General features: G+C 40.1%; 2 protein-coding genes across 3 annotated transcripts in view; one reads left to right on the forward strand and one right to left on the reverse strand.

Annotated features, from left to right (window-relative positions):
* The window catches only part of LINS1 (lines homolog 1), a 29,915-nt gene extending 16,222 nt beyond the window's left edge, over positions 1 to 13,693 (reverse strand). The window contains exons 1-2 of one of the 2 annotated variants that reach the window (XM_025392252.1): positions 13,660 to 13,693; positions 12,968 to 13,458 (exon numbers count right to left, since the gene is read on the reverse strand). The gene's annotated coding sequence lies outside the window, so the exon portion shown is untranslated. Of the gene's footprint in view, positions 1 to 12,569; positions 12,690 to 12,967; positions 13,459 to 13,659 lie in introns of those variants that run through there. The other variant, XM_025392251.1, reaches the window with a different exon arrangement.
* Positions 13,047 to 26,201, forward strand: part of ASB7 (ankyrin repeat and SOCS box containing 7) — a 49,497-nt gene continuing 36,342 nt past the window's right edge. The window contains exons 1-4 of the mRNA XM_025392253.1: positions 13,047 to 13,495; positions 13,678 to 13,776; positions 20,171 to 20,292; positions 22,595 to 22,856. Of these exons, the coding sequence (XP_025248038.1) occupies positions 22,646 to 22,856 (211 nt within the window). The 5' untranslated portion in view covers positions 13,047 to 13,495; positions 13,678 to 13,776; positions 20,171 to 20,292; positions 22,595 to 22,645. The remainder of the gene's footprint in view (positions 13,496 to 13,677; positions 13,777 to 20,170; positions 20,293 to 22,594; positions 22,857 to 26,201) is intronic.

The following is a 26,201-nucleotide window of genomic DNA, read 5'->3' on the forward strand; positions in this document are numbered from 1 at the left end:
ATTCTTTGATCTATTTGATTCTAGGTGGTTTGGTTTATGGGAATCCCGGGTAAGAAGCATACTCCAAACTCTTGGTATTATCCTCCCAATAGTCGTAACAATGGTCTTGGCCAGGAGTAGTGGCTCATACCTATAATCCCAGCACTTTGGGAGGCTGAGGCAGGCAGATCACCTGAAGTCAGGAGTTTGAGACCAGCCTGGCCAACATGATTAAACCCTGTCTCTACTAAAAATACAAAATTAGGCAGGCGTGGTGGCACACACCTGTAATCCCAGCTGCTCAGGAGGCTGAGATGGCAGAATCACTTGAACCCGGGAGGCGGAGGTTGCAGTCAGTCAAGATCGCACCACTGCACTCTAGCCTGGGCGAAAAGAGCAAAACTCTTGTCTCAAAAAAAAAAAATAATAATAATAATAACAATAATAGTTTCCCTTGTGCACTGTATTCTCTTAAAGGTTTTAAATGCTTGCACACAGCCATCTCTAGAATGTCAAATGGTCTGTTTTCAACTGGAATGACAAGAGCTGAAAGAAATGTGTGAACATGAGGACACCATAACCTATGAATCACACACTGAGACCAGAAACCTAAAATGAAGGTAACTGAGAGAGGTGCTAAGGCCCTAAGTTTTGGTCACACTCTCACCTAAGTGAGAATCTGACCAAAAGGGGGAATTTTTTAAAACAAAATTATGGGAGGCCATTGTTTTGGACTGAACTCATGCACTAGGCCCCAACAAACCAAACCAAATCAAACCAAAATGGAGTCGCTTGCATTAAGACATTAAGGAAACACATAGATCCTAGAACAGACTAGGTTTTGTTTTTCTCCTACAAATCTCTAAAAAATGTTCCTGGAAGCATAGGTATCCACTCCCTGAAGTTCTCATTAAATCTTTTAACTAAATTCATTTCCTCTCGCCTAGAAACCATCAAGCTTCAGATGATCATGCAACAAAGGTTCCAGCCAGTTCCAGACACTACTCCTGGTCATCAAGAAGCTACCCTGCCTCCACTAGACAGAGTGGGGCGAGAGTTCCGTTGATTTCCAATAGGTAGGGACTATGCCCCAAGCCAGCATGAAGCAGTTACAGAAGACAGATCATCGGTCTCTCTGCCTCCATAAAGATTTATGGGGATCACATCTTTCTGGGGGGAATGAAGCAAAATAGGGTCTGGAGGTAGGAACATAAGGCTAATTCATGCTGACTTTCTAGAACTAAATCAAATGGAAACACTTCACCTACGAAGTATCCTCTCCATTTACATAGCACGTAGAGTAAGTAAGTGACTTGACTTTACCCTCTTCATTTACATAAGGCGTCACCTAGTAATCAATGGAAACCTCTAGAGGGTATATAAACGCCAGAAAATTCTGTAACAGGGCTCTTGAGCTTGGCCCACTCCCACCCTGTGGGGTGTACTTTTGTTTTCAATAAGTCTCTGCTTTTGTTGCTTCATTCTTTCTTTGCTTTGTTTGTGTGTTTTATGTGCCTTTCCTTGCTTTGTTTGTGCTTTCTTTGTTCAAGACGCCAAGAACCTGGACACCCATCAACTGATAACACTTCCGGATTTTTATGGAGGCTTCCTTACTTAGGCATGGTTGATTAAATCACTGGCCCTTGGTGATAAACTCAACCTCAAGTCCCTCTCCTCTTCCTGAGACTGGGGATAGGGTTGAAAGTTCCGACTCTGAACAAAGGGCTGGTTCCCTCCCTGGAGCCAGCACTCCATCCTGTAGCCATCTAGATGGTCCAAAAAAAATCACCTCATTCACATAAGGTGGGGTGTGCGAAACGTGTTTATTGCCTTTGACCTTTAGTGCTCTGAAGCTGTTCTTGAGCTGCTTCAGGAACCCAGGACAAAAGGCCATATATTTACTTTAACAGAAGATCAACTTACTGTTCTAGTCCCATAGGAAATAATAGGCTTAAAGGAGATGAGCCTGGAATCTTAGATGGAAATCAAAATACATTCATCTTAGTAATACAGGTCACAAATGCCAAGGGGCCAGGCAGCTAATGAATGAATGACGACAATAGGTGCTAGGCTGTTTTCTATTGTGATCAAGCATAAACCCCTCTTAATTACACTGTCTTTAAAATAAATGTCTGTGGGTAGCCCAGTGGAATTGAAAATTGCAGTTTGTGTGTGTTTTTTAAATCAATTGTGGTATTAAAGGAAAGGATAAATCCTTAAGAAAACAAACTAGGGGATTTAACTGACCACAATTTTTTCTGAAGTGGATGCTCTGAGGTTTGCACATCTCATTCTGCATTATCATGCTGGCCTGGGGGAATGTGTACTCTTCAGACAACAAGCTTTTAAGAGACACCAACAAACCCAAGTGTCTGAGGAAGGGTGCACAGGATGCTGACAGGCTTTGAGGCCATCTATATATGACAAATGAGAGATTTTTCTAGCCTGGAGAGGAAACAAACAATTGGGGCAGTCTTACTAGGTAAATGAAGGGGCAGTGCTTCTCTTAAGTGTTTTCTCTTGGCAGAGGAGCTGAAATCCCACACCACGTGGCCTAAGGGTGACCCATATTAAGTATAAAATTTGTCTGAAGCCTCTATTAATTAAGTTCTGTAAACTATTTGAATTTTGCATTATATGCCTAATAAAACCATGTGTTTATTAATATAAAATAACATACTTTCTATCCATCTTCACCAAAATTGCTGTGTTAGGAATACAAATCTTTATTGAGTACCTACTATGTACCAGATACTGCTCTAAGTGAGTTTCACAAAAACTTTATGGGGGGGGGGTACTTAATTATTGTACCCATTTTACAGATAAGAAAACTAAGACAGAGAGCTGTTATGTCACAGAGCTTAAGGGGCAGAGTCAGGATGTGAAGCCAGAAAATCTATTATCAGAGCCTGTGCCCTTCACCACTCCACCACAGCACTCTTCAAACTTCCACTGGTGCTCCAAAAGTCCAGGACAAGAGTTCAACATTGGACCTCAAATTAAGTAGTAACTTATACAGCTTAACTGTTCACATTGTAAAACAATATCAGTGCTCAGAATCATTTTCACACACCATGCAAGATCTAAAATCAAGGTCAATTACTATGCAATTTCCCAATATAAACTAAGATTACTTTTTTCAAAAGATACTCAGCAACTACAGGTTGAAAGGTGAATCAGGACAACCATTTGACTGAATTTTAAAAATTATATAGTCACCCCTCGGTACCTGTGGGGGATTGGCTCCAAGACCCACCAAGGATGCCAAAATCCATGGATGCTCAACTCCCTGGCAAAAAATGGCATAATATTTGCATATAACCTGTGCACATCCTGCCATATACTTTAAATCATCTCTATATTACTTATAATATCTAACACAATGTAAGTAATGTGTAAATAGTTGTTACACCGTACTGTTTTGATTTGTATTATTTTTATTATCATATTGTTATTTTTTATTTTTTCTTAATTTTTTTTTTTTTTATCTGAGGTTGGTTGAATCTGTGGATGTGGAACCCGTGGATCCAGAGGGCCGACTATAGTTCCATTTAAGCCCCAGAATCAATAGGCCAGCATGGTAATCAGACCTTCAGGGGTCTCTGATTTTGGTTAATGATCATGAATCTTGTGAGATCAAATGCTGTTGGTAGTGCTACTGTCAGTGACATGGTTTTCTGGAATTGTGAGTTTCTGAACAAAACAAAGAGCAGTTGTCCCTCAGGATCCATGGGACATTTGTTCCAGGACCCTCTAAGCATACCAAAATCTACAGGTGCTCAAGTCCCATATATAAAATGGTGTAGTTATTTGCATATAATCTATACACATCCTCGTAGGTATTTTAAATGATCTCAAGATTACTTAAAATATTTGACACTGTACATTGTAAACGCTATGTAAACATTTGTTACACTGTATAGTTTAGGACATAATGACAAGAAGAAAAAATCCAGACATGTTCAGCGCCAACTCTGAGCACAGGGCTGGTTCCCCTGGCAGTCAGCACACCATCCTGTAGCCAAAAATTTTCCCCAATTCCCTAAATACTTTTGATCTGGGGTTGGTTGAATCCAAGGGAGCAGAACCCACTGGAATGGAATCCGTGGATATGGAGGGCTGACTGTACTTTTAGTGGCTGTACCAAACCCAGCAAGCTCCTCGTGAAAAATGAACTATCCACTGTTCCTCCTCAGGCATCAACAGTTCATCAACATTAAAGGCACTGTGAATAAAGGTGACTATGACCTTGATTTTGCTTTCTCTAAAATAATTCCAACCTTTTACAAAAATTAACCCTAAATGGGTCATGGCTGTAAAATTTAAGCTTTTAGAAAAAAAGTGTAGGAAAAATCTTAGGTATCTGAGGCTAGTCAAAGCATTCTCAGACTTGACCATAAAAGCATGATCCACAAATGTAAAAACTGATAAACCGGAACTCAGGAAAATTTAAAACTTGCTCTGCAAAAAACCCTAAGAAGATGAGAAGACAAGCTACAGACTTAAAGAAAAACATTTGCAAAGCACATGACTAGTACCTAGAATATACAAAGGACTCCCAAAACTCAACATTAAAAAAAAATTGAATTACAAAATGGATCACAGACATTTCACCGAAGAGGATATAAAGACGGCAAATAATCACACAGAAAGATGCCGAACCATATTAGACATTACAGAAATAAGAATTAAAACTACAGTGAACTACCACTACAAGAAGAGCTAAAAATGATTCCAAATGCTGGGAAGGATGCTGAGAAACTAGACCTCTCTTACATTGCTGGTGAGAATGTAAAATTGCACATCCTCTTTGGAAAACAATTTGTGGTTATCTTTAAAAACTAAATATGCAACTGTCATATGACCCAGCAACTGTGCACCTGGGCATTTACTCCAGAAAAATGGAGACTTATTCACATAAAAACCTGTACCTGATGTCCTTCAGTAAATGAATGGTTAAACAACCTGTGGTCCACCCATACCATGAAATACTACTCAGCAATAAAAAATGAAAGTACGATTGATACATGCAACAACTTGGATGGTTCTCAAGAGAAGTACATTGAGGGGAAAAAAAGCCAATCTCAGAAGGCTGCATACTGTATGATTCCACTCTTGAAATGACGACATTAAAGAATGGAGAAGAGAGCAGTGCTTGCCAGCTGTTAGGGAGGCCACTCTCACTTGGTGGGAAGGACTATAAGGGGTGACGTAAGGGATACTTGTGATGATGGAACTGGTGGAGGACACGCTACCCTACATATATGATAAAGTTGCACAAAATTAACTATACACATACATAAATGAATAAAAGTAAAACGGGAAATCTGAATAAGCTGGTGGATTGTGTTGGTGTCAATATCCTGGCTGTGATATTACACGATTGTTTTGTAAGATGCTACCATTAGGGCAAAGTGGGTAAAGACTATATAGTATCTCTCTGTATTAATTCTTTTATATTATTCACTGCTTATGAATCCATAATCATCTCAAAATAGTTTAATAAAAAAATTTCAGACGTCAGTCTTTTGATTCCTAGCATTAATATGTATAGGATTTCATTAGTATCAATTAAAATATAAATAAAATATACTTGAATTTTGATTTTAAAGGTCTCTAGACCTAAAACTGAACAGAACAGTATCTAAAAATGTTAAGAGTATTTTCTTACAGAATATTTAGAGACAGGGTCACACTATGTTGCCCGGGCTGGATAACGGTGGCTATTCACAAAGGTGCAAGCATAGCACACTACAGCTTCAAACTCCTGAGCTCAAATGATCCTCCTACCTCAGCCTCTCCAGTAGCTGAACCACAGGCGCATGCCACTGCACTCAGCTGAAATACGAAGAACGTCTAAGTACATTGTCTACTCGTTAGAAAACGCTCTCCCATCACTTAATTTTGAAATTATCAAAGAACAAGCTCCTAGTAATTTAATCTTTGTTTTTATGTGACCAAAAATGCCACTACTTTTTAGGATAAAGTCTATGTTTAAATTCAGAATACAAAAAAAATCTAGTTTCATAGTCAATATTAAAAGTAAAAAAATTACTAGTTTTCTTAATATGATGTGGCTACTATACAGACTAATAGACTGGAAAGTCAATAGTGGGCCTTCCCCTAATTCAACAACAGGTTCAAATCTGACCACAGCCCAAGAGGATACTTAATCTATTTTGTTCCATTAATGAAGATGCAATGACACTTGAAGCAGAAGTTGAGGCACTCCAAACTAAGGCTGTCTTCCAAGATTCTGGTTCCCTCCACCAATCAAAACTGCATGAATTTTGACAGAAAAAAATAAAATGGGTCTGGTTAGACAAGAACACCTCCCTCCCCTATTAAAAGAAGTGGGGCAGATATCTTCCAACAGCATGCCGTGTGCCAGTATCTTCCCTTTAGTTCCATTCTTCATCCTCCTCAGTGCCCCAACAGGCTCCAGGAGATTTGGAGTGGGAGGGGCCAAAGGCAGGCTGGACTTTCAAGCTCCAGCAACTGCCAGCTCTCCTTACCTTCAGGGCTAAAGCGGGTGCTGGTGGTTACTGGCCCTTTCCTCAAAACAATGGTGCTCAAACTGTGCTATGCACTTGACAGGTTTATGAAAGCAGACTGCAGGGCCCTACCCTAGGAGTTTCCCATAAGATAGTTCTGGGGTGGGGCCCAATAATTTGTATTTCTAACAAGTTTCCAGGTTACTTCTGAGATAGCGAGAACACAAATTCTGTCACATGTTTGTAAATTGTCTTCCTATTAAACTCTTGTCTTAGGACTCTGAAAGAGGCCAGATTTTTTTGGCATGAAGGAAGAGCCTGGCAATCAACTTATAGATAAAAGATTTTGCTGTCAAAGTGATATACTGGTAACAGCCTGATGATACAGGAGCTAGAAATTATTTAGACAGATAGTGAGGGTAAGAGAGTCCTCAGCAAGGCTTCCCTTTTAATAAAAAGCAGCCCCCAAATCATTTCTTTTCTAACAAAAAGCGGCCTGAAAAATCAAGCTGCAAGCATAGATATGCAAGCTAAAAGCCTGCATAGGTGAATGCCGGCAGCTATGCCAATAGGAAAGGGCTACCTGGGGACCAGGCACAGATAAGGATGTAACAAAGAGGAAGCCTGCTGCAATTGGTTATAATCCAAGCTGGCCAAAACCTTGACCGAATGCATACTCTTGGCTGCACTATGCCCCTATTACCATAAAACTTCCCTGGGGAAACCTCCCACTCCCTGCCACGTACCTGAAGCCATGACAGTTCCAGATTAATCACATTTAGTCAAGAAAAGGGTGGCACCCTTATTCGGGGAACTGCCTGCCCATTTCCTGTAAACCTTCTCCTTTTATTATAGAATACTTTGTGCCTTCATCATGCCTATCTGTGTAGTGAGCCCGGACCACATTACATGCCTCTTTTGAGCATATCCACACTCCTCTTTTGAGTGTGTACTTTCACTCTGTAACAAACCTACATTTTCACTGTGGTCTCCCTTTCAAATTCTTTTGTGCAGAGAAGAACCTGACCTGGCCTACTGGCAACCGTATCTTTCTCAAGGAGCTCTATTACGTGACCACTCCAAAGGCAAACCTTTTTTTTTTTTTTTTTTTTTTTAAACATAGCACAGATTAATGCTAGACATTAGAATCATAACATGTTCATACTAGAAAAAATCTCAGAGATAATTTAGAGATAATTCTCAAACTGCAGCATCAGAATTCCCTGAAAGGCTTATTAGAACACAAATGGCTGGGCCCACTTCCAGAGATTCTGATTTAGTGGGTCTGGGGAGGGCCCAAGAATTGAACCAGGGACTATGCTTTGAGAACCACTGTGCAATCTACTTGATTTATTGATGAGGAATCTGAGCTCCTTAGGTTTTTATCATATTATGCTAATGCTAAGCATTTTTTTAAATAAATGGAAACTCTCCAATGTATCAATATGAATGATACTTTTCTACACTTAGTTGCTAAATTATGACTATGTTTTAAGTGGTACTTCAGAATGAAATATTTCACAGAAAGGTTTTCCTTAGTCTTCTCCTTTTCCAGTCTATGTCTTGTCCCTTTTCCATCTGCCCCCACAAACCCGCCACCAGTGGCAGGGTAGCATTTAGGAACTGTCTATAGATGGGATACTGTCCAGATTTTACTGAACTCCTAAATTCTGTATGCAGACAAGATGTGATTTTTCAATAGATAAAATGAGATTATCTATCCACCTCAGATAGCAGCATACTCAAAAATTTGCAAAAATTAACTGGCTTATATGTAAAAACACCTATAGAACCCAAGTAGGAGGACTTCGGTATGTCTTTATTTATTAACCTTGAAAGGTTCCTTCCAGCCTCTGGGCCTTGGCATAATGTTTCTCCTTCCGCCCACTTTCCCTTTTGTTTTAGACTTAAATATGACTTTCTTTGGCAGGGGTAGGTCCTCCGGTGATATTCTGTCTTCTAGTTCTGGTGCCATATCTTACAGAATGTGTCACAATTACACTTTAACAATCTGTGCAATGATCTGTATGATTTACTAGACTGTAAATTCTGTTAAGAGTTGTCTGCTTGGTTCTTCCCCAGCTCCTAGCACAGCATTTGATACACAGTAGGTACTTGTATTTGTGGGATACATTCCTAGCTGAAGATTAATTTAGTAGTGTATATGTCTCAATCCTAAAATCAGTCCCAAAGTATATTTTAGTACCATTTTGATCTCAAAAAACTTTTAAAATACCATGTAATATTTTAAGTTCTGAATTTTAAATTAAAACAAAAATGTAGTATCAAAAAACTATAAACAGTAGTATCCATAGCAGGGATTAAGTTCTGAGCTCATTCAGTCTTTACCGTATTATACATCTGACAACGTACTTGACAGAAGCAACACACATTGAAGTACCATCTTAAAATGGTTGTGGTAGAGTACAAATTAAAACTACCCTGGAAGACCAAAATCCCTTAAATTAGCAGGGCAAGAACTATAAGGAACTCAAAAGCCTCCAGTTAGCTTCCTTTCTTTCAGCATTCTTTTTGCTGTGATGACTAAGGTCTGAAATATAATTTGTCTACCCAGCCCCATCTCCTTTTCTGCCAGGTACAGCTGAACTAAGTTGGGCTAACAAGGCAGAAAATGGGCTCCAAACTTTGCTGCATCTGTCTTTCTGGTGGCCCTCTTTATTACACCAAGATCCCCAGACACCACCTGCAGGCCCAGAACAGCCTACTGCCCAGAACAGTGCCTACTGCCAACTAGAGCATAAACTGCTCGTTCTCTCCACCACCAAGTGCTTTATGGGCCAGGACACAGCCTCCTGGGCAGTGGTCCTTGACCTTGGAATCTGACCTTGACACCGACATCACTGGATCATTAGGAAAATCCATGAGCCTTTGACTCCCTGGAGACCAGCTAAATCAGAATTGCTGCAGTGGGGCTGGGGCATTTTTCCAATGATAAAGTCTTTTTCTACTCAAGAAATAAACTCAATTCTGATTGAGTCAGGGTTTCATGAATTAAGCTTCCTACCTACCCCAAATTATTTCACTTATATGTTGTAAGATGTTCCCATTTTTGTGAGTTTTGTATGGTTAACTAAGTGAATGGGAAATGAAGTATATTTGTTAAAACCTAATCAATATTAACTTGTTAAAAATACTCCACAATCTAAACCGCTTTTACATCAATGAAAAGTTTGTTTCAACACCAGAGGATAAAAAACAAATCAACAAAAAGTTATAAAAATTAGCAAATCTGATAGCACCAATTCAATAAAGCAATTTAAAATCATCTAGTAGCACATTCTGTAAAACTTTGACAACATGATGTTACTTGGTTGTAATATAATCATGTACTTCAATCATTTGAAAAATGGTTGTTTAACTCGAAGGCAGGATTTTAAATGAAAAACAAATGGCCAGAAATACAAAGAACTAGGAATTAGGAGACAACTCTGTTTCTAGGCTCTTCACCAAGTTCTTAGCCCCCCATCTCTCTATTTAACCATCATTTAGCAAACACACCATATGAATTGCACGGGTGCCAAGTCTGCCATAAGAATGAATATATTCTCCACAACAATTTACATATTTATTCACTTCTTTCTGCCTCTTTTTCCTTCTTTTTGGAGTTCAAAACTTCTTGAGTCTATAATTAGTAAATGTTATAAAACTGAACATATATATTATATGTGAACTGTTAAAAAACAAAATTTGAGGCTGGGCACAGTGGCTCACACCTGTAATCCCAGCACTCTGGGAGGCCGAGGTGGGTAGATCACCTGAGGTCAGAGGTTCGAGACCAGCCTGGCCAACATGGTAAAACCCCACCTCCACTAAAAATACAAAAATTAGCTGGGTGTGGTGGAGCACACCTGTAGTCCCAGGTACTGGGGAGGCTGGGGCAGGAGAACTGGTTGAACTTGGGAGGTGGAGGTTGCAGTGAGCCAAGATCGCACCACTGTACTCCAGCCTAGGTGACAGAGTGAGACTCCGTCTCAAAAACAAAAACAAACAAAATTTGAACAAATTTAAAGATGTAATCGGCTTTTATTAGCAATTCATGAATCTGGCAGCATCTCAACTGAAAATTTAGAAAAGGTGTTCTGATTAGCTGAGCAGAGGTGGGCTGAAGAGGGTTGAAGAAGCAAAAAGAGAATAAAAGACAGACTGGTCATTTCAAAGTTACTTTCCTTATAAAGACAAAATGGAGGAGAGACTTTTTTATCACGCTGGCTCAGGTAAGCCAGGCCCCCTTGACTCCTTGCTGTGTATCTTCTGGATTTTTTGACAACTGGCCTATTTCTAAGTTGTTTGATTATGTGGCAGCTAGCACCAGCAACTCCATTCTGATTTGGCCTGGTCTGTTGGGCCTAGTGCAGGAGTTTAATCTAAAACAATGGCTTCCTATAAATTTCATTTAACAATACTAATAAAATACCGCTTTTATTTTATTTTTTACATTGGAGTCCTGCTGTTAAGGAAAAAAAAAAAACGGGGAAAAATCATGGTAGAATTGAAAGACCGAAAGCTACTAAAAATTGATACCATTTAATAGTCCTGAATAAGTTGTTTCTAATTATAATTCAGCTACCAATTTCAAGGAGAAATGGAAATTTATAAAGTTGAAATTATGAAATATGATTGCTGGGAAGTACAAAGGGACAAAAATTAAAAAGCTGAATCTATCTTCACTGCCACTACTGCACTTCTACCCTGGACAACTGCAACCAATCCCTTCCAAAGTGGTTGTATCCTGGCCCACCCTACACCCACTTCCTTCTGAAAAACCAATCCACTTTCCTTAGGATAGAGTCCAAACTCCTAAACAAGGCTTACAAAGGCCCTTTAAGATCTGACTCTTGGCGTCTTCTCACCTTTATACCCCAAGCCCCAGTCTCATTACCAGTCATTCTTACCTCTATGCCCCACCCCCCAGTTTCATTACCAGTCATTTTCCCACCACTCTGCTTCAGCTACCCTAGCTTTCTTTCTGGCAGTTCCTGTAAAGAGCAAAGCATATTCTGGCATCAGAGGCTTTGCATTTCTAATTCTCTCTGCTGGCAAAATCCTTTCCCTAGACCTTGGCATGGCTGGCTATTTGTCATTCAGATGGCTGCTCAAATGTCACTTCTTCAGAGACCTTTCCTATCTTTCTTAGTTCGTTTCCTTCTGCTTATAAAATAATTTCTAAAACTCGGTAATTTATAAAGAAAAGTAATTTATTGTCTACAGTTTTGGAGGCTGGGAAGTCTAAGACTGACGGACCACATCTGGTGTCAGGAGGCAGCGCTGCTAAGTATCACGTGGTCAGGGGGCTGAGCAGGCTCACGTGTTGTCAAGTCTCTCCTTAAAAAGCCACCAGTTCTACCTCCATGATAACCCATTAACCCATGAATAGATTAATCCACTCATGAAGACAGAACCCTCATGATCCAACCACATCTTAAAGACTCTACCTCTCAGTACTGCCACATTGGGGATTAAATTTCAACATGAGTTATGGAGCGGACAGATATTCACACCATAGCACTACCTATCTAATATAGCCCATCACGTCCTGGTCAAAATCGATCCCACTATTCTGCTTGATTTTCCTCATATAACCCATCCCTATCTGATAATTTTGTGTATGTCTCCCCGAAATCACTATCTTGTTCACTGTTGTCTCCCCAAGGACTAGAACTGTGGCCAGTAAACACTTGCTAGATGAATATAAAGTGCTTAATAAACATGCCTTGATCAGTTTATCTCGCATTTTCTCCACGCCCCCTCTCCATTCATTCACAGGAACCCGCCAACGTTGCTATCCTTTCAGGAAAGTCCTTGGCCCGGCATCGCCATCCCAAAGACAGGCCCTTCTCCCCTCTAGGGGAGGCATTGCCAGCCTGGAAGCTACCGGGGTCTCAGGGACCAACAGCCGCGCCAAGACCGGGTACTTGCGTCTGAGAAGCGTTGAACAGGGGCGGAGAGACAGGGCACCCCTTTTCTTGCTTCCTGGAGCCTGCCGCCCTCCCAGCCTTAAGCCCTGAACCAGTCCCTCATTTGGCCGCACTCGTGCCTCCCCTGCTGCCAGCTCAGCGGCCGCTCCCGGTTACCTGCTTGGGATCTGGCTCAGGCGAACACTCCTCACACCGCCATTCGAGGGAACACAAATGCTCCCTCTGGGCCACCGTAGTTCACAGAAAGTACAAGCTGGCCCCTCCCTCCGCATGCGCAGAGCCCGCGTTCGGCGTATAGTGTCTCTTAGCAACGGCTTTGAGTCCCTCCGCCAGGGGCGGAGCCTCGGAAGCCACCACGGGGAAGCTGTAGGGGGAAGTGAGTGAGACCAATCGGAGACGAATCTCTGCCTCGTTCGGCACGCCTCCCTTAACTGTCGCGAATGCAGAGGCAACTTTACGGCAGGCAGAGGGTGGGGGCTGCTGGGGGTAAGGAGGAGAGAAGGAAGCAAGCAACCAACCAAGTCGCCCCCACTCCCCCCACCCCCACCCATCCCGGACCTGGTTTACGGCTCCAGGCTCAGGCTCCACTGCGGCCGCTGATTGGTTGCTGAAGGCTTGGTCCCATCCCAGTGACCCCAAAGTGCTGGAGGGAGGGGGCGGGGGTGGCCCAGTGCAAAGTGCATCTCGAAAGCCCCCTGTCCGGAGACCCCACGACTGGCACTTCGGGCCCCGTATGACCTGGGACCTCGCCGTCCCGAGACCTCCTGGGTCCCTCCGTAGCTGGAAGCCTCCGGCCCGGAGCGCGGCAGCCCCCTGCTCCGAGCCCTGGACCGGGACTGCCCCCCCACCCGAGCCGGGACTTCCTCCCTGCCTCCCTGCACCCCTGCCCCAAGGCTGCCCGGCGGCCGGGATCGCCACCTCCTGCCTGCTCGTCTGTTCGGATGCTCGCCGGGCTGGGGCCGTGAGGCACCGAGGAGGTTCAGGAACGCCAGGGTCCGGCCCTGCCTGGGGTATTTCTTCAATGGAGAAGTTGGTGAGTGTAGAGGAGGCTGAAAGGAGGAAGAGAAGCAGCAGCTGAGGAGACAGGTAAAGTCCTTTACCTCTCCCGAGGGGAAGAGGGCTGGCTGAGGAAGGAGGGAGGAAAATCTCTGCTTTTTCTTGCCTACTCTTGCCACTATCCAGCCCCTTTTCTGAGTTCCCCCTTCTTCAGAGCCCCCTCCTCCTCACCCCTCAGGCACTACACCACTCACTGGTTTCTGTTTTTCTAGGTTTGAGCTGGCTGAAGAGGACGCGAAAGCAGGAACGGGTCTGCCCACCTATCAGAGAAGCAGAAGGCACAGTGCCTCTGACCAGCATCGTCTATAAAGGTAATGAGCCAGCCCTCCCCTCCCCCACTGTTTATTCCTGGCCCCTACCTCATTAAGCAGTGGTTTATTTTCAGGGTGGTTGCCTGGGAATGCAACCTTTTCTAACCCCCCCCCACCCCCAGTTTCCCAGGAAAAATAAAAACATTACCCGTGCCTGATCCTTAACATTTTATAACTTCTCTACTCAGGAACGTATTTTCCCACTTTCTCTCTGTACAGTGTGTTTCTGTGTTTTTCATTATCTTTTGGTACACTGTGCCATTTACTCTGCTCTGAGGCTTTGAGACCTTTTTGTAGCTACCCTCCCTTCCTTACTCTCATAGGAATTCCTCAATTCCTTGTTAATTGCTTGTTAATTCTGAACGACTTTCGTTTTTAATTAAACCACAATTTACTGTTTTCCCCCTTATTCTTTCCTATCACCTTTCTTCTACCAGCATCAGAAAAATCTTTTGAGTTATCGAACTGACATCGATTTGGTAGAGAAAGGTAAATTATTGGCCTGAGATTTATGAGTTTCAGAAAATAATTTGATTTTATTTCCTTCTAGAAAGCCAACCTGTGTACCTTAAGAGTGTGAATGGTATGAAGGCAACATTATTACCCTGAAGCACTTAGGCGTAATTAACTCTTTGGGCTTTCTGTGTGTTTGTGTGTGACAAATGTGGATGGGCTTTAAGATACAAACAATGTTTGTTACACCTCAGATTTTCTAGAAGAGCTTTTAAAAATTTACACAATATCTTATTAATCATTTGACTCAGGATTTTAAAAACAAAGGAACCTTTTGGTGTGTTTACATATCTGGGTCTTAATTTTAGCACTCTATAAAAAAGATTTCTCTTTCTAAAACCTTTACATAGAGTTTGCTAGATTGAAATTTAGGCATCCAATTCATGTGATCACATTTCTGCTGCCATATTTTGTTGTTGCTTCTGAAAATGCACTGAAAGTAAACTTAGGACATTAGTGTAATTCCTAAAAAGGGGATATAAGCATGAAAATTATACAAGGTTTAATTCCAAAATTAGCCAAATGAATGACTTTTCTAACGTCCAGTAGCAAAAGTATAAAGTGACTTGTTAATCTGAGTTATTTGACTATCCCAGATTGTTTAGGGAATTTTTGTTACAAGGAAGTACTTAAAATAGCAGAAGTTAATATTTTTGATTTCCTATGTTCCACTGGACTTTCTGCCTTCCACAAAAAGAAATTAGCATCTTTACTGATTCTGTTAATTCTCAAGACATAGCTAAAGACGTTTTTAAGGGGATCTGCGGTATACATATTCTTGAGACATGGAACTGCATGCTAAAAGAAGAGATTCTAGGGAATAGGATTTAGAATCAGTATCTACCAATGACTGTTCCCTGATGAATACTTAGGGCAGCTTTTGTATGTATATGTGGGGAATCAGGAGTACTTGACTATGTCATTTCAGTAAAAGCTAAGCAGAAATCTTTAAAGGCTAATTTTTATTATGTAAGTATGGAAGTTTCCAGGGAGATGGCCTAATGATTACTTCAGAACTTTTAAAAAATGCTAAAATATTTGAAGCATGTTTTAAAGATCAAAATGAAGTACTGTGTTTTGTATTCAAGCCTCTCAGTTAAATATTTTTTCAGCTTTAGATTTAACTCTAGGATGCTTTCATTTCTAAGAAGTAGTTTCACCTGAGATGGTAAGGGAGGGAGTCTGTGGCTATTCCAGTATATAAGGTAAGAGAGGAGAGGGCTTTACTCTGACTCTCAGCCAGTTCATTCTCATTGCTTAAATAGTATTGGATCATCTCATCTTTTAATGGTTTTTCTAAGATTAGGGAATATATATAAATTGTCAACGTCTGTCATGTTTCTAATATCAGAATGATTGAGAGAGTTTTGTCTAGATTATACCAGACATTTAGAATATTTAATTTGGGTATTTATTTACCAACATGGCTAGTTAGGTAGCTTACATTTTTTAACCTGGCAGTTAGCTTTGTATTAATTCTATTGCCAATCATGTGGCTTTAAAAAAGCCCAATTTATTTGGTCACCAAATACAGATTTATAATCATGTAGTGCGAACAATTGATTTTAATTGAAGATATACAATGATGCATCTTTAGTATACTGTGGCCAGTACTTACATTCTTTACACATAAAGTGATGTCATTTACAGTTATTTAATACTGTGACGCATACAATATCTCTTTAATTCGTTCATGTTTAACTTTGGTGACACAGAGATACACCTCATCCCTAAAAGGTCTAAAGCCAGATATCATTTATATTGGCATATCTGTTACCTGACTTGCAGCCTTCCATTTCATAATCAACTGAATGCACTTCTTATGTAGGATGATTGTCTCCTTTCTTGCAAACTTTCTAGGAACTGACACAGGCTGCAAAGATGGTGTTGGCAGACCTGGGTTAATAGGATAATATTGACAGGACCTCATTGTTATAATACTTGTGATTTAAGCTTTGAGTTGGGTCTGGATAAGTGAATTCTAAAATTTCTTCTGTTGCTTCATCCACACTTCATGAAAGTTACTGGTTTCTCTGCTGGAATTTATGTGAGTCATGGATAAGCTGTGCATGCTAATAAACCCTTATGTTATATGGAGGCCCAGTAATTTGGAGGAAATACTAATGCCTTTATTTGTTTTGGAACATAACCACTATGCTATATTTTGTTGAGTGTTACTGAAATAACACTTCTACTTTATTTTGGGTTCCAGGCTCCTGATCCTATCAGCAGAGCTTGTGAACAGGCGTCTCAGCCATGTTCTCCATTTTGGTAGGGCCGTGTAGTGTTTTCACATCCGTCTTCCCTCTTAGATCTTGTGAATGTGAACCATTGAAGGATTTTTTTTTTCCTCAGACCCAGTGTCATTGGAGTTGCTGATTGCATTTATTTTCTTAGCAGCGTGTATTTTTGTTTACTTTGCAAAGAAATGCTTATTTCTTTCTTTGAGCAGCAAGCCAATATCTTGTTTCTAAGTTTATGTGACATCAGAAAGCACAGTTCAGTTTACATCACTTAATCAAAACTGTGGACTTTTAATGATAATAATATGCAAAAAGTCATTAATGTCTAATTTATGCTGAAGGAAATTTGGGAAATATGGTCAAATTTGGTGAAGGTTTTGTAACTTTGGACAGGTCTTAAGCATATTTTGTTTTATGTTTATTTTATTCTTCACTCTGTTCTATCAGTATAGACTTTTAACTGTATGAAGCAAGAAGTTTTGGGTTTAAATGAACTACACTTGACATCTATGTGGAAATTAGATGGTAATGTATTTGAATTTCTAAATTAGTAGTTTTTAATATGGTCAGTAGTACTAAAGCTTGGAGCCTAGATTGTTTTATTTTGACCCCGAGTGGAAAAGAAAGTCTTCCTTGTTTGTATGCTTTTTTTTTTCCTTCTGATTGAAACCTAGAATAGAATTTCTAAAGATCATACCCTCAGAGTATCAGTAGCTCCTGAGTCCACAAAAGCTTAACTGAACATACATAACTTAGAAAATTACCTCCTGGCTGGGCACAATGGCTCACACCTGTAATCCCAGCACTTTGGGAGGCTAAGGCGGTGGATCAAGAGGTCAAGAGATTGAGATCATCCTGGCCAACATGGTGAAACCCCATCTCTACTAAAAACACAAGAATTAGCCGGGCGTGGTGGCTCGCACCTGTAGTCCCAGCTACTCAGGAGGCTGAGACAGAATAGCTTGAACCCTGAAAGCAGAGGTTGCAGTGAGCCAGGATCATACCACTGCACTCCAGCCTGGCGATAGAGCGAGCCTCCGTCTCAAAAAAAAAAAAAAACAACCAGAAAATTACTTCCTTTGCTATATTCGTTTTTTATTTTATAGGTGACTTCCGTGAGCTATCAGTTTTTTAGTAAACTCCCTGAGGGAAAATAGACTTTCTTCTATTCTCATCTCTGGACTTCCTCTGTCGTTTTTTAATAGACATCTTTCCCACTGGATATTGTGTTTGCTTTTCAGCTCCATGGTCTTTTCTTCATTTATACACATGTGACTAGCCCTACTCTGTCAGGCGCAGCTCTCATAAAGTAATACCAAGAGGAAATTACTTGTTCATGCTTTTGACTATTTGGGGGTCTTTTATAATAAATTATTGTCTGTCACAATTCAAAGCAGTGCACTGACAGGGATCATGTGTGCATGACTTGTGTGTATGTTTTTTTCTGGTAAACACTGATGCGCTAGTACATGCAGGGAGTACTTTTTTGGTTTAAACCTGTGGTTATTGTTGATAGCACTTGGTATTTTCAGAAAAGAGAAAAATAATCTTAAAATGTCTGGGATTTTTAAAAATTCATTTTAAGTATGCAGAACTCTATTGTAATACCACCTGGAGGTGCTACCTGTGGCCAGACCCTATCACTGTGCCAAGTACTTGTGAAGCGTTCCGTAGACATTTGTTTGTTTGACTGAAGGAGCTCGTATGGAATTATCACAAGTTGCTACCGCCTGTGCATCTTTCTTGTGGGGAGAAATAGTTTCGCCACTTCATCTTCTACCACCAGGCCTTCTCTTGATATTATTAATAAATTAATACCATTTCCTATTCTGCTCAGCTCTCATGCCCTCTTCCCTGTCACCTCCAGCTGCCTCCGTGGACGTGGAGATGGGTAGTTGGAAGCCAGCAACAACCACAGGAATTCTTACAGGCTTGAAGCTATATTGGGTCATTTTTACTTCTTATGGGAAGCAAGGGGTGCTGAGGACACACTTAGAAGTGAGAAGTCCAGTAATGTTCACTCTTGAAATGTAGATGTAGCTCATGTGAAAAGTGGTAGCATATTCATTTGTGGCAATGTGTGAGGCTCATCATTGGAGATGCTGATTTGCATTTTAAAATAAAATTTATTATAGGAAAGCTTTGGATTTACAGAAAAATTACAAAGGCAGTACAGAGTTCCTAGATGCTCGACACTCAGTTTCTCCTATTAACGTCTTGAATTAACATACATGTTTGTCACCACCCTGAGGAGGGACTATCTATACAAATTATTTGGAATTCTGAACAACAGATGTGTTTCTCCCCCTCTTTATTTATCCAGTCAGTTATTTGTATCAGTGTGAACTCTTGGTATCTGCTTCGTACTTTGTCATTTGGTACTATTTTAAGTATTGCTCCAGTTGTTCCCTCTTTGGCTATTGAGGGATCGTTCAGTTGGCTCCTGTGTCCCTTTGACTTCCCCCATCGTGGTGTCTTTCTTTGAGCACCTCTTTGCTTTCTGGCACCGTGCGATGTTCCAGTCTTGGAATCAGCCATTTGTATAAGGATCGTTTTGTATGTTTCACAGCTTGTTTCGTAGGATTTGTTCTGATCCTGTCTGCCTCATTTATTTAGAAATAATAATAGAATTTTAAAACAAATTTTATTTCCAAGAGCAAGTTGGCAAACTCTTTACCTTCCTTGAAGAAGTTTGACAAGGAAAAGTAGATGAGAATAGAGGAAAAGAGAGAAGTGGATATACCAATTTGGATTGGTTGAAAATTCTGGTGTGCAGCTGGCAGGACATACAACTGCCACATGCCAGGTTGCTAAGTGGTCTGACCTTTTCTTGTCTGAAGGTTTAAGTGATGCTCACCCACCATCGGGGGATAGGGTAGTACTTCTCCCAATACGTAATTCCTAGAGTTTTGTGTGGAAGTCACTTTGTGTCTTTAACCTTGATGGAATTAACAGAGCTGGAATTTAATTGACAAGAAGAATGATCCCTTTTCTTTTAGTTGTAGAGAGAGTTTATTCAGAATTCACATGGGGAACCTGGCAAGGCTGTTGTTAATGTTTTATCTAGTTTGGTGTATGCATAGAGGAATAACAATTTCAAAGTGATTGACTTGATGCCTTTAGGGCATGTGAAGAAAAAGCATTTAAAGACACAGTCTCCTTTTAGTTGTCATAGATTTTATTTTAACCCAGGCCACCTACTATATTTAATGCACACATATTCTCATTTAAGTCCTGTTTAGAAAGTGCAGGTGACTAATGGTGTCAGTTAAAAAGTAATTCAGATAAAGCAAGTCTGAAAGTATATTCTCAGTAGAGGAAAATGAAGAATCTATGTTTGCATCCAAATTCCAAATATGTGATTTATTATTTTTTTTATTTGCTCTTTTTCAAATAGCTGCATTTTGGGGGAAAAATCCTGAAACTAAATTATTTCTTACAGAAAATAACAAGATTATTATTTCTGTAAGAAAATAATCTTGTTATTTTCTGTAAGAGTTGATCTGAGTTCTTTCTCTGCTCTACAGATTTATTGTAAAGCCCTGAAGTTTAAATTCATCAAAAGATAGACTGTGCAGACAGCTATGATTATTATTTTAAGGAATTTTCCTATGATTGTTATTTTTATTTGTTTTTAGGTCAAGAAGGCTTTTTTGCTCTGCAAGCTGGACATATTTTGAAGCCCCTCCCCACGATGCTGTATGTGCACAATGGTTATTAGGCAATCCATACATCAGGAGAAGGGACACTCTTCCATAAGGTGAGTTGACTCAGGGTCATTGATCATCTGTGTTGTTCTGGGGGAAAACTCATTTAACTTTTTTACTTCTCTCTTAAATCGGTTAATGTGTACTAAATACACCACTCACTAAAGAAAACCCAGGTTTGTTTTCATATTGTTTCAGTCTTTTTCTTGTGTGGTAGACCTCATTTTAAGTGCCAACATAATCACTTCATTAAAAAGAAAATCTGTTAAGGATGATTGTGAGCATAGTAAGTTTCCATTAGTTCCTTCAGATGGTCTTCAGCATTTTCTGTTATAACTGAGAATAAGCAAAAACCTATTCTGAAAGGATTCTCGTTTTAAAATTTCTGAGAAGGGACAATTTTTGTGAAGGAATTGAGAGAAGAAATAAGAGACAATCTTGTGGCGGGGCGCGGTGGCTCAAGACTGTAATCCCAGCACTTTGGGAGTGCACATCACGAGGTCAGGAGATCAAGACCGTCCTGGCTAACATGGTGAAACCCCGTCTCTACTAAAAATACAAAAGAATTAGCCGGGTGTGATAGCGGGCACCTGTAGTCCCAGCTACTTGGGAGGCTGAGGCAGGAGAATGGCGTGAACCTGGGAGGCGGAGCTTGCAGTGAGCCGAGATTGCGCCACTGCACTCCAGCCTGGGGGACAGAGCAAGACTCTGTCTCAAAAAAAAAAAAAAAAAAAAAAGGAGGCAATCTTCTCTGAGGAAATAGCTATTTGTAGAAGTAGCTTGATATTTTTAAAGTTGAGCACTTAGTCATGATACTTATGAGTAGGTAATGACACCATTTCCTATGTATAAAACAACATAGGATATTTGTATTCTTAAGTTGTAACGATTTAACTTAAGTTAGCCCTAAGTTTGCCTTTATACAGTCTATAATAAGTTTTGCAAGATAAATGATTGTTGGTAGCAAGATTATCCTGAGATGTCTAACCTACATATGAGAACAGAAATGTCTTTAAAGGGCTTTATCACACTTTAAAAAATTTTTAGAAACAGAGGCTGCTAGTTAAGAGATGAGTCTAATCTATTCCTTCCAGTTAGCACACCTGGAGTTGCTTTCCAGAAGCTTGTTAGTTTAGTTTGCTGTATGTAGTTAAAAACTTAAAAACACACTAAAACTGTTTTTGTATACACGCGTAAGATGCAACTTTTTACCATTTCACTTTGGACTGTTCCTGTTTCCATAAAGGAGGTCTCATTTTACTTTCTTTAATTTTTGAGACAGGGTCTTGCTCTGTATCCCGGGCTGGAGTACAGTGGCACAATCACAGCTCACTGCAGCTTCGATCCAGGCTCAAGTGATCCTCCTGCTTCTACCCGAGTAGCTGGGACTACAGGTGCACACTACTATGCCTGGCTAATTTTTTTATTTTGTATTTTTTTTGTAGAAACAGGGTCTCACTGTGTTGTCCAGGTTGGTCTCGAACTCCTGGGTTCAAGTGATCCCTTCTGCCTTGGCCTCCCAAGGTGCTGGGATTACAGATGTGAGCCACTGTGCCTGGCCAGATATTTCATTCTATATTCGGTTTTAGTACAGTCCTCTTTTCTGAACTATTAGAGAGTATGAGAATTCACTGTACTACTTTTCCTTTCAGTAATTTTATCATGTGGTTAATCACCAGATTGTTTAGATTCTTTTTTTGTTTTGTTTTTTTGTGACAGAATTTCACTCTGTTACCCAGGCTGGAGTGCAGTGGTACAATCTCAGCTCACTGAAACCTCCACCTGCCGGGTTCAAGCAATTCTTGTGCCTCAGCCACTCAAATAGCTGGGATTACAGGCATGTGCCACCACACCCGGCTAATTTTTGTGTTTTTGGTAGAGACGGGATTTCACCATGTTGGCCAGGCTGGTCTCGAACTCCTGGCCTCAAGTGAGCCGCCTGCCTTGGCCTCCTAGAGTGCTAGGATTATAGGCGTGAGCCACTGTGCCTGGCCTGATTGTTTAGATTCTTAAGGTTTTAAAATATATTGTATCATCTTGCTAGTTTGTTTTTTTGTGGTTTTTTTTTTTTTTTTTTTTTTGAGATGGGGTCTTGCTCTGTGGTCCAGACTGGAGTGCAGTGGTGCTGTCATGGCTCACTGCAGCTTTGATCTCCTGGGTTCAGGTAATCCTCCCACCTCAGCTTCCTGAGTTGCTGGGACTATAGGTGTGCAGCACCACACCCAACTAGTAGTATGCACTGTCATTAGTAAGGTTTACTGATTTAGCAAATGGAATGTTCTGTAATATTTAATGGACACAGTATCAGGAACCAGCTATTCTAAATTTTACATTTTCTACCTTCTCTTCTTAAAGGCTGTTCCCCGTGACCTAATGAATCCTTTGTAAAAAGTGGACTCAGCTAGGATGTTACACCATCATTGTCGAAGGAACCCTGAACTCCAGGAAGAGTTGCAGATTCAGGCTGCGGTGGCTGCTGGAGATGTCCACACAGTGCGAAAGATGTTAGAACAAGGCTATTCTCCAAATGGCCGAGATGCTAATGGCTGGACTCTGCTTCATTTCTCTGCAGCAAGAGGAAAGGAAAGATGTGTTCGGGTTTTTCTAGAACACGGAGGTGAGTTTTGTAGAAGCAAATCTTTTTCCCCAAGGAGAAGCATAAATTATTTTTAGTTTAAAATGTGTCTATGTGTAATTTTTAATGCTTCTTTTCTGTTAATACTCAACATTTTATTCTCTCTCCTTTGTGAAGATTTGCTATAAGTGTGCCTTTTTGTTTAAAACCAGATTGTTTAAAAGATCAGTTTTATGAATGGATTATTTTCCCTGAAACTGTAGTTTCTGTACAGCCAGGTTTGCCCAGGTTATTTCAGCTAAGCAACCTTTCTTCAGGTTGTCCAGTTGCTTTTGTTTCAGAAGCAGAAGTGGCTGTGGTATACTCATAATTAGAGAATTACACAAGTTTCCCCTGTTGATTATTGCTCAAGCATATAGACCGAGCACCAGTCCTTTAAACATCATGGCCTAATGATACCCTATCCTTATCTTTTTCTTTTAGATGCTTTCCTTTGTTATTTTAGAGCACTTGTTTTTTCCAGAAACTGTACATAGTTTGTAGGTATACTGTAAGAAGATTGGTTATCTGAGATCTAATTTTGTATAAATATATGCAATTGGAAACTATATTTGACATATTAATGTTTTTGCTTCAAAAAACTGTCCATTCCCATGGTTTTTAAACCAATAGTTGTCCAAAACTACTTTCTCCAGTTGAATTTCAACCTACTTTATTTTCCTAGAGATGGATTTTATATATATTTGATCATGTACACCCATATTATCTCTGTAAATTATGGTTGAAAGCAGCTTGGTTGGGGACTCAAATTACATACATGCCATTCTAGGGCTTTAATTGCTCATTAGAAGTGATTTAGTTTCCTTGCTAAGGTGCACTTTGTTACAAAACTAGCCAAACTTACTTGCATTTTGAGGTGCAGAAAAATGTTGGAAGTTCTAGAATTCTTATGAGGGTCATGTGAATAATATGAATACAAAGGCTAACAGGATGGACTGATTGCAAGGCGTGCTAACACTGAGACTAGGAGTAGCCGTATGGCCCAGGGGCCTTGAAATGGGAACTATATGCCTGAAATAGTTGACCATTGTCAGAACCCAGAAATTCTGTGGCCTGTGCCTACTTTGTAGCTTGTCTTCCATGTAATTTCACCTTATAACACAAAAACCTCAGTTCTGAAGTTGATGAAAGGGAAATAGAAGTGGAATGCCAGGAAAAAGATATGTAAAAAGTAAAAGGTGGGTGTAAAGTCAGAACGGTTAAAATTTTATGCAGGGTTTCATGACATTAAGACCAAGATCAGGGCTCACAATGTTTATTCCACCTAGTCCTGTTGCTTTTCACTTCTGCCAGCCTCACTTTAAGAAAAGTTAATAAAAAATATTCTGTTATTCAAGTAATACATGAATATTGTCTCTTTCAAACAAAGCAAATCTTCAGTTAAATTACAAATAAAGCCAAAGTCCCCTTTGACTAACCCTAATCCTTGTCCGTCTGCCTCTGTGTGGATGTAACTGGGTATACATTTGGTTTAGTGCTTACCCTTCTAGAGTATTTCCTAACACTATTACATGAACTCATAGAAATTCAGTCATATGGCCAGGCACAGTAGCTCACGCCTGTAATCCTAGCACTTTGGGAGGCCAAGGTGAGTGGATCGCCTGAGGTCAGGAGTTCGAGACCAGCCTGGCCAAGGTAGCGAAACCCCATCTCTACTAAAAATAAAAATTCAGCTGGGCATGGTGGCGGGCGCCTGTGATCCCAGTTACTCAGGAGACTGAGGCAGGAGAATCGCTTGAACCTGGTGGGTGGAGGTTGCAGTGAGCTGAGATCATGCCATTGTACTCCTGTCTGGGCAAAACTGTGAAACTCTGTCTCAAAAAAAAAAAAAAAAGAAAAATTCTGTGGTATTATGTTGTGCATTGTTTTTGAACATCAATAATATACTGACTGTGTAATTCTACAACTGTTGTTTTTTATACAGCTGACTTAAAGACTTTTTAATAACAGGGGTCTGCAAACTTGTTCTGTAAAAGGCCAGATAGTAAACATGTTAGACTTTGTATGCCATACTGGCTTTTGTAACTACCCAGCTCTGCTGTCATAGCATGGAGCCAGCCACAGATAGTATGTAAATTAATGGGTGTGGCAGTGTTCCAATAAAACTTTATCAAAACCAATGTGGGGTGAAAAAAAGAAAAAACAGTGAGAGGCTTAGAGGCTGTAGCAGGGGTGTCCAATCTTTTGACTTCCCTGGGCCACATTGGAAGAAGAATTGTCTTGAGCCACGAATAAAATGTACTAACACTAACAATAGCTGATGAGCTTAAAAAAAAAAGCGAAAAATTATCATAATGTTTCAAGAAAGTTTATGAATTTGTGTTAGGCTGCATTCAAAGCTGTCCTGGGCTGCAGGTTGACCAGCTTGGGCTAAAGTTTCTGAATCTTTCTCTCTGTGTATGTGTATGTATCTGGTTACATGCAGCATAAGGACATTTTGCTCCATCATGGACCCCATTTACAATGGTGGTCCCATAAAATTATAATACCATGTTTTACTGTACGTTTTCTATGGTTAGGTACACAGATACCATTGTATTACAGTTGCCTACAGTATTCAGTACAGTAACATGCTGTATAGGCTTGTGGCCTAGGAATGGTAGGCTATATGATATAACCTGGGTGTGTAGTACGCTGTGCCATCTAGGTTTGTGTAAGTGCCTTTTATGATGTTCACACAAGAGCGAAATCACCTAACAACCTAGTCCTCAGAATGTATCCCTGTTGTTAAGCAGTATATGACTGTATATCTATATATATTTTAATAGCTTTATTGAGATATAATTCAAATGCCATAGAATTCACTCATTTAAAGTGTACAGTTAATGGCTTTTGGCATATTCATAGAGTTGGATATTCATCACCACAGTCAATTTTAAAACATTTTCATTATCCCCAAAGAAACCTTCTATGGGTTCTATTAATACATATTGATTCACTCTTCTTTTCAGCTGCTGAATATAGTATTGATAAGTATGGATATACTATCATTTGTTTATTCTCTTTTATTTTTTGAGAATGGCTGAAATGTTCACAGCAGGAGATTTGTTTTTTAAAAGGTAGTGCATACATACATGGTTAAAAAGCAAATTAAAGCTGCTATAGACTGATCAATGAGGGGCAAATCTCTAACTTTTAGCCCCAGTCCCTTACTCTTCTTCCTAAAGGCCATCTCTTTCACTGGTTTCTTTTGTACCATCCAGAGATAGTCTATGCATGTAGGCAGAAATATTTTTCTATTTTCTACCTTGTAGCCAGCTCCCTTTTTTAAACGTTCTGTTCCACCTCTTGATTTTTTCACATGACAGTTAATTTAGTGATGGTTCC

This window comes from Theropithecus gelada, chromosome 7b (genome assembly GCF_003255815.1).
Source record: "Theropithecus gelada isolate Dixy chromosome 7b, Tgel_1.0, whole genome shotgun sequence".
Classification (NCBI taxonomy): Eukaryota; Metazoa; Chordata; class Mammalia; order Primates; family Cercopithecidae; genus Theropithecus; species Theropithecus gelada.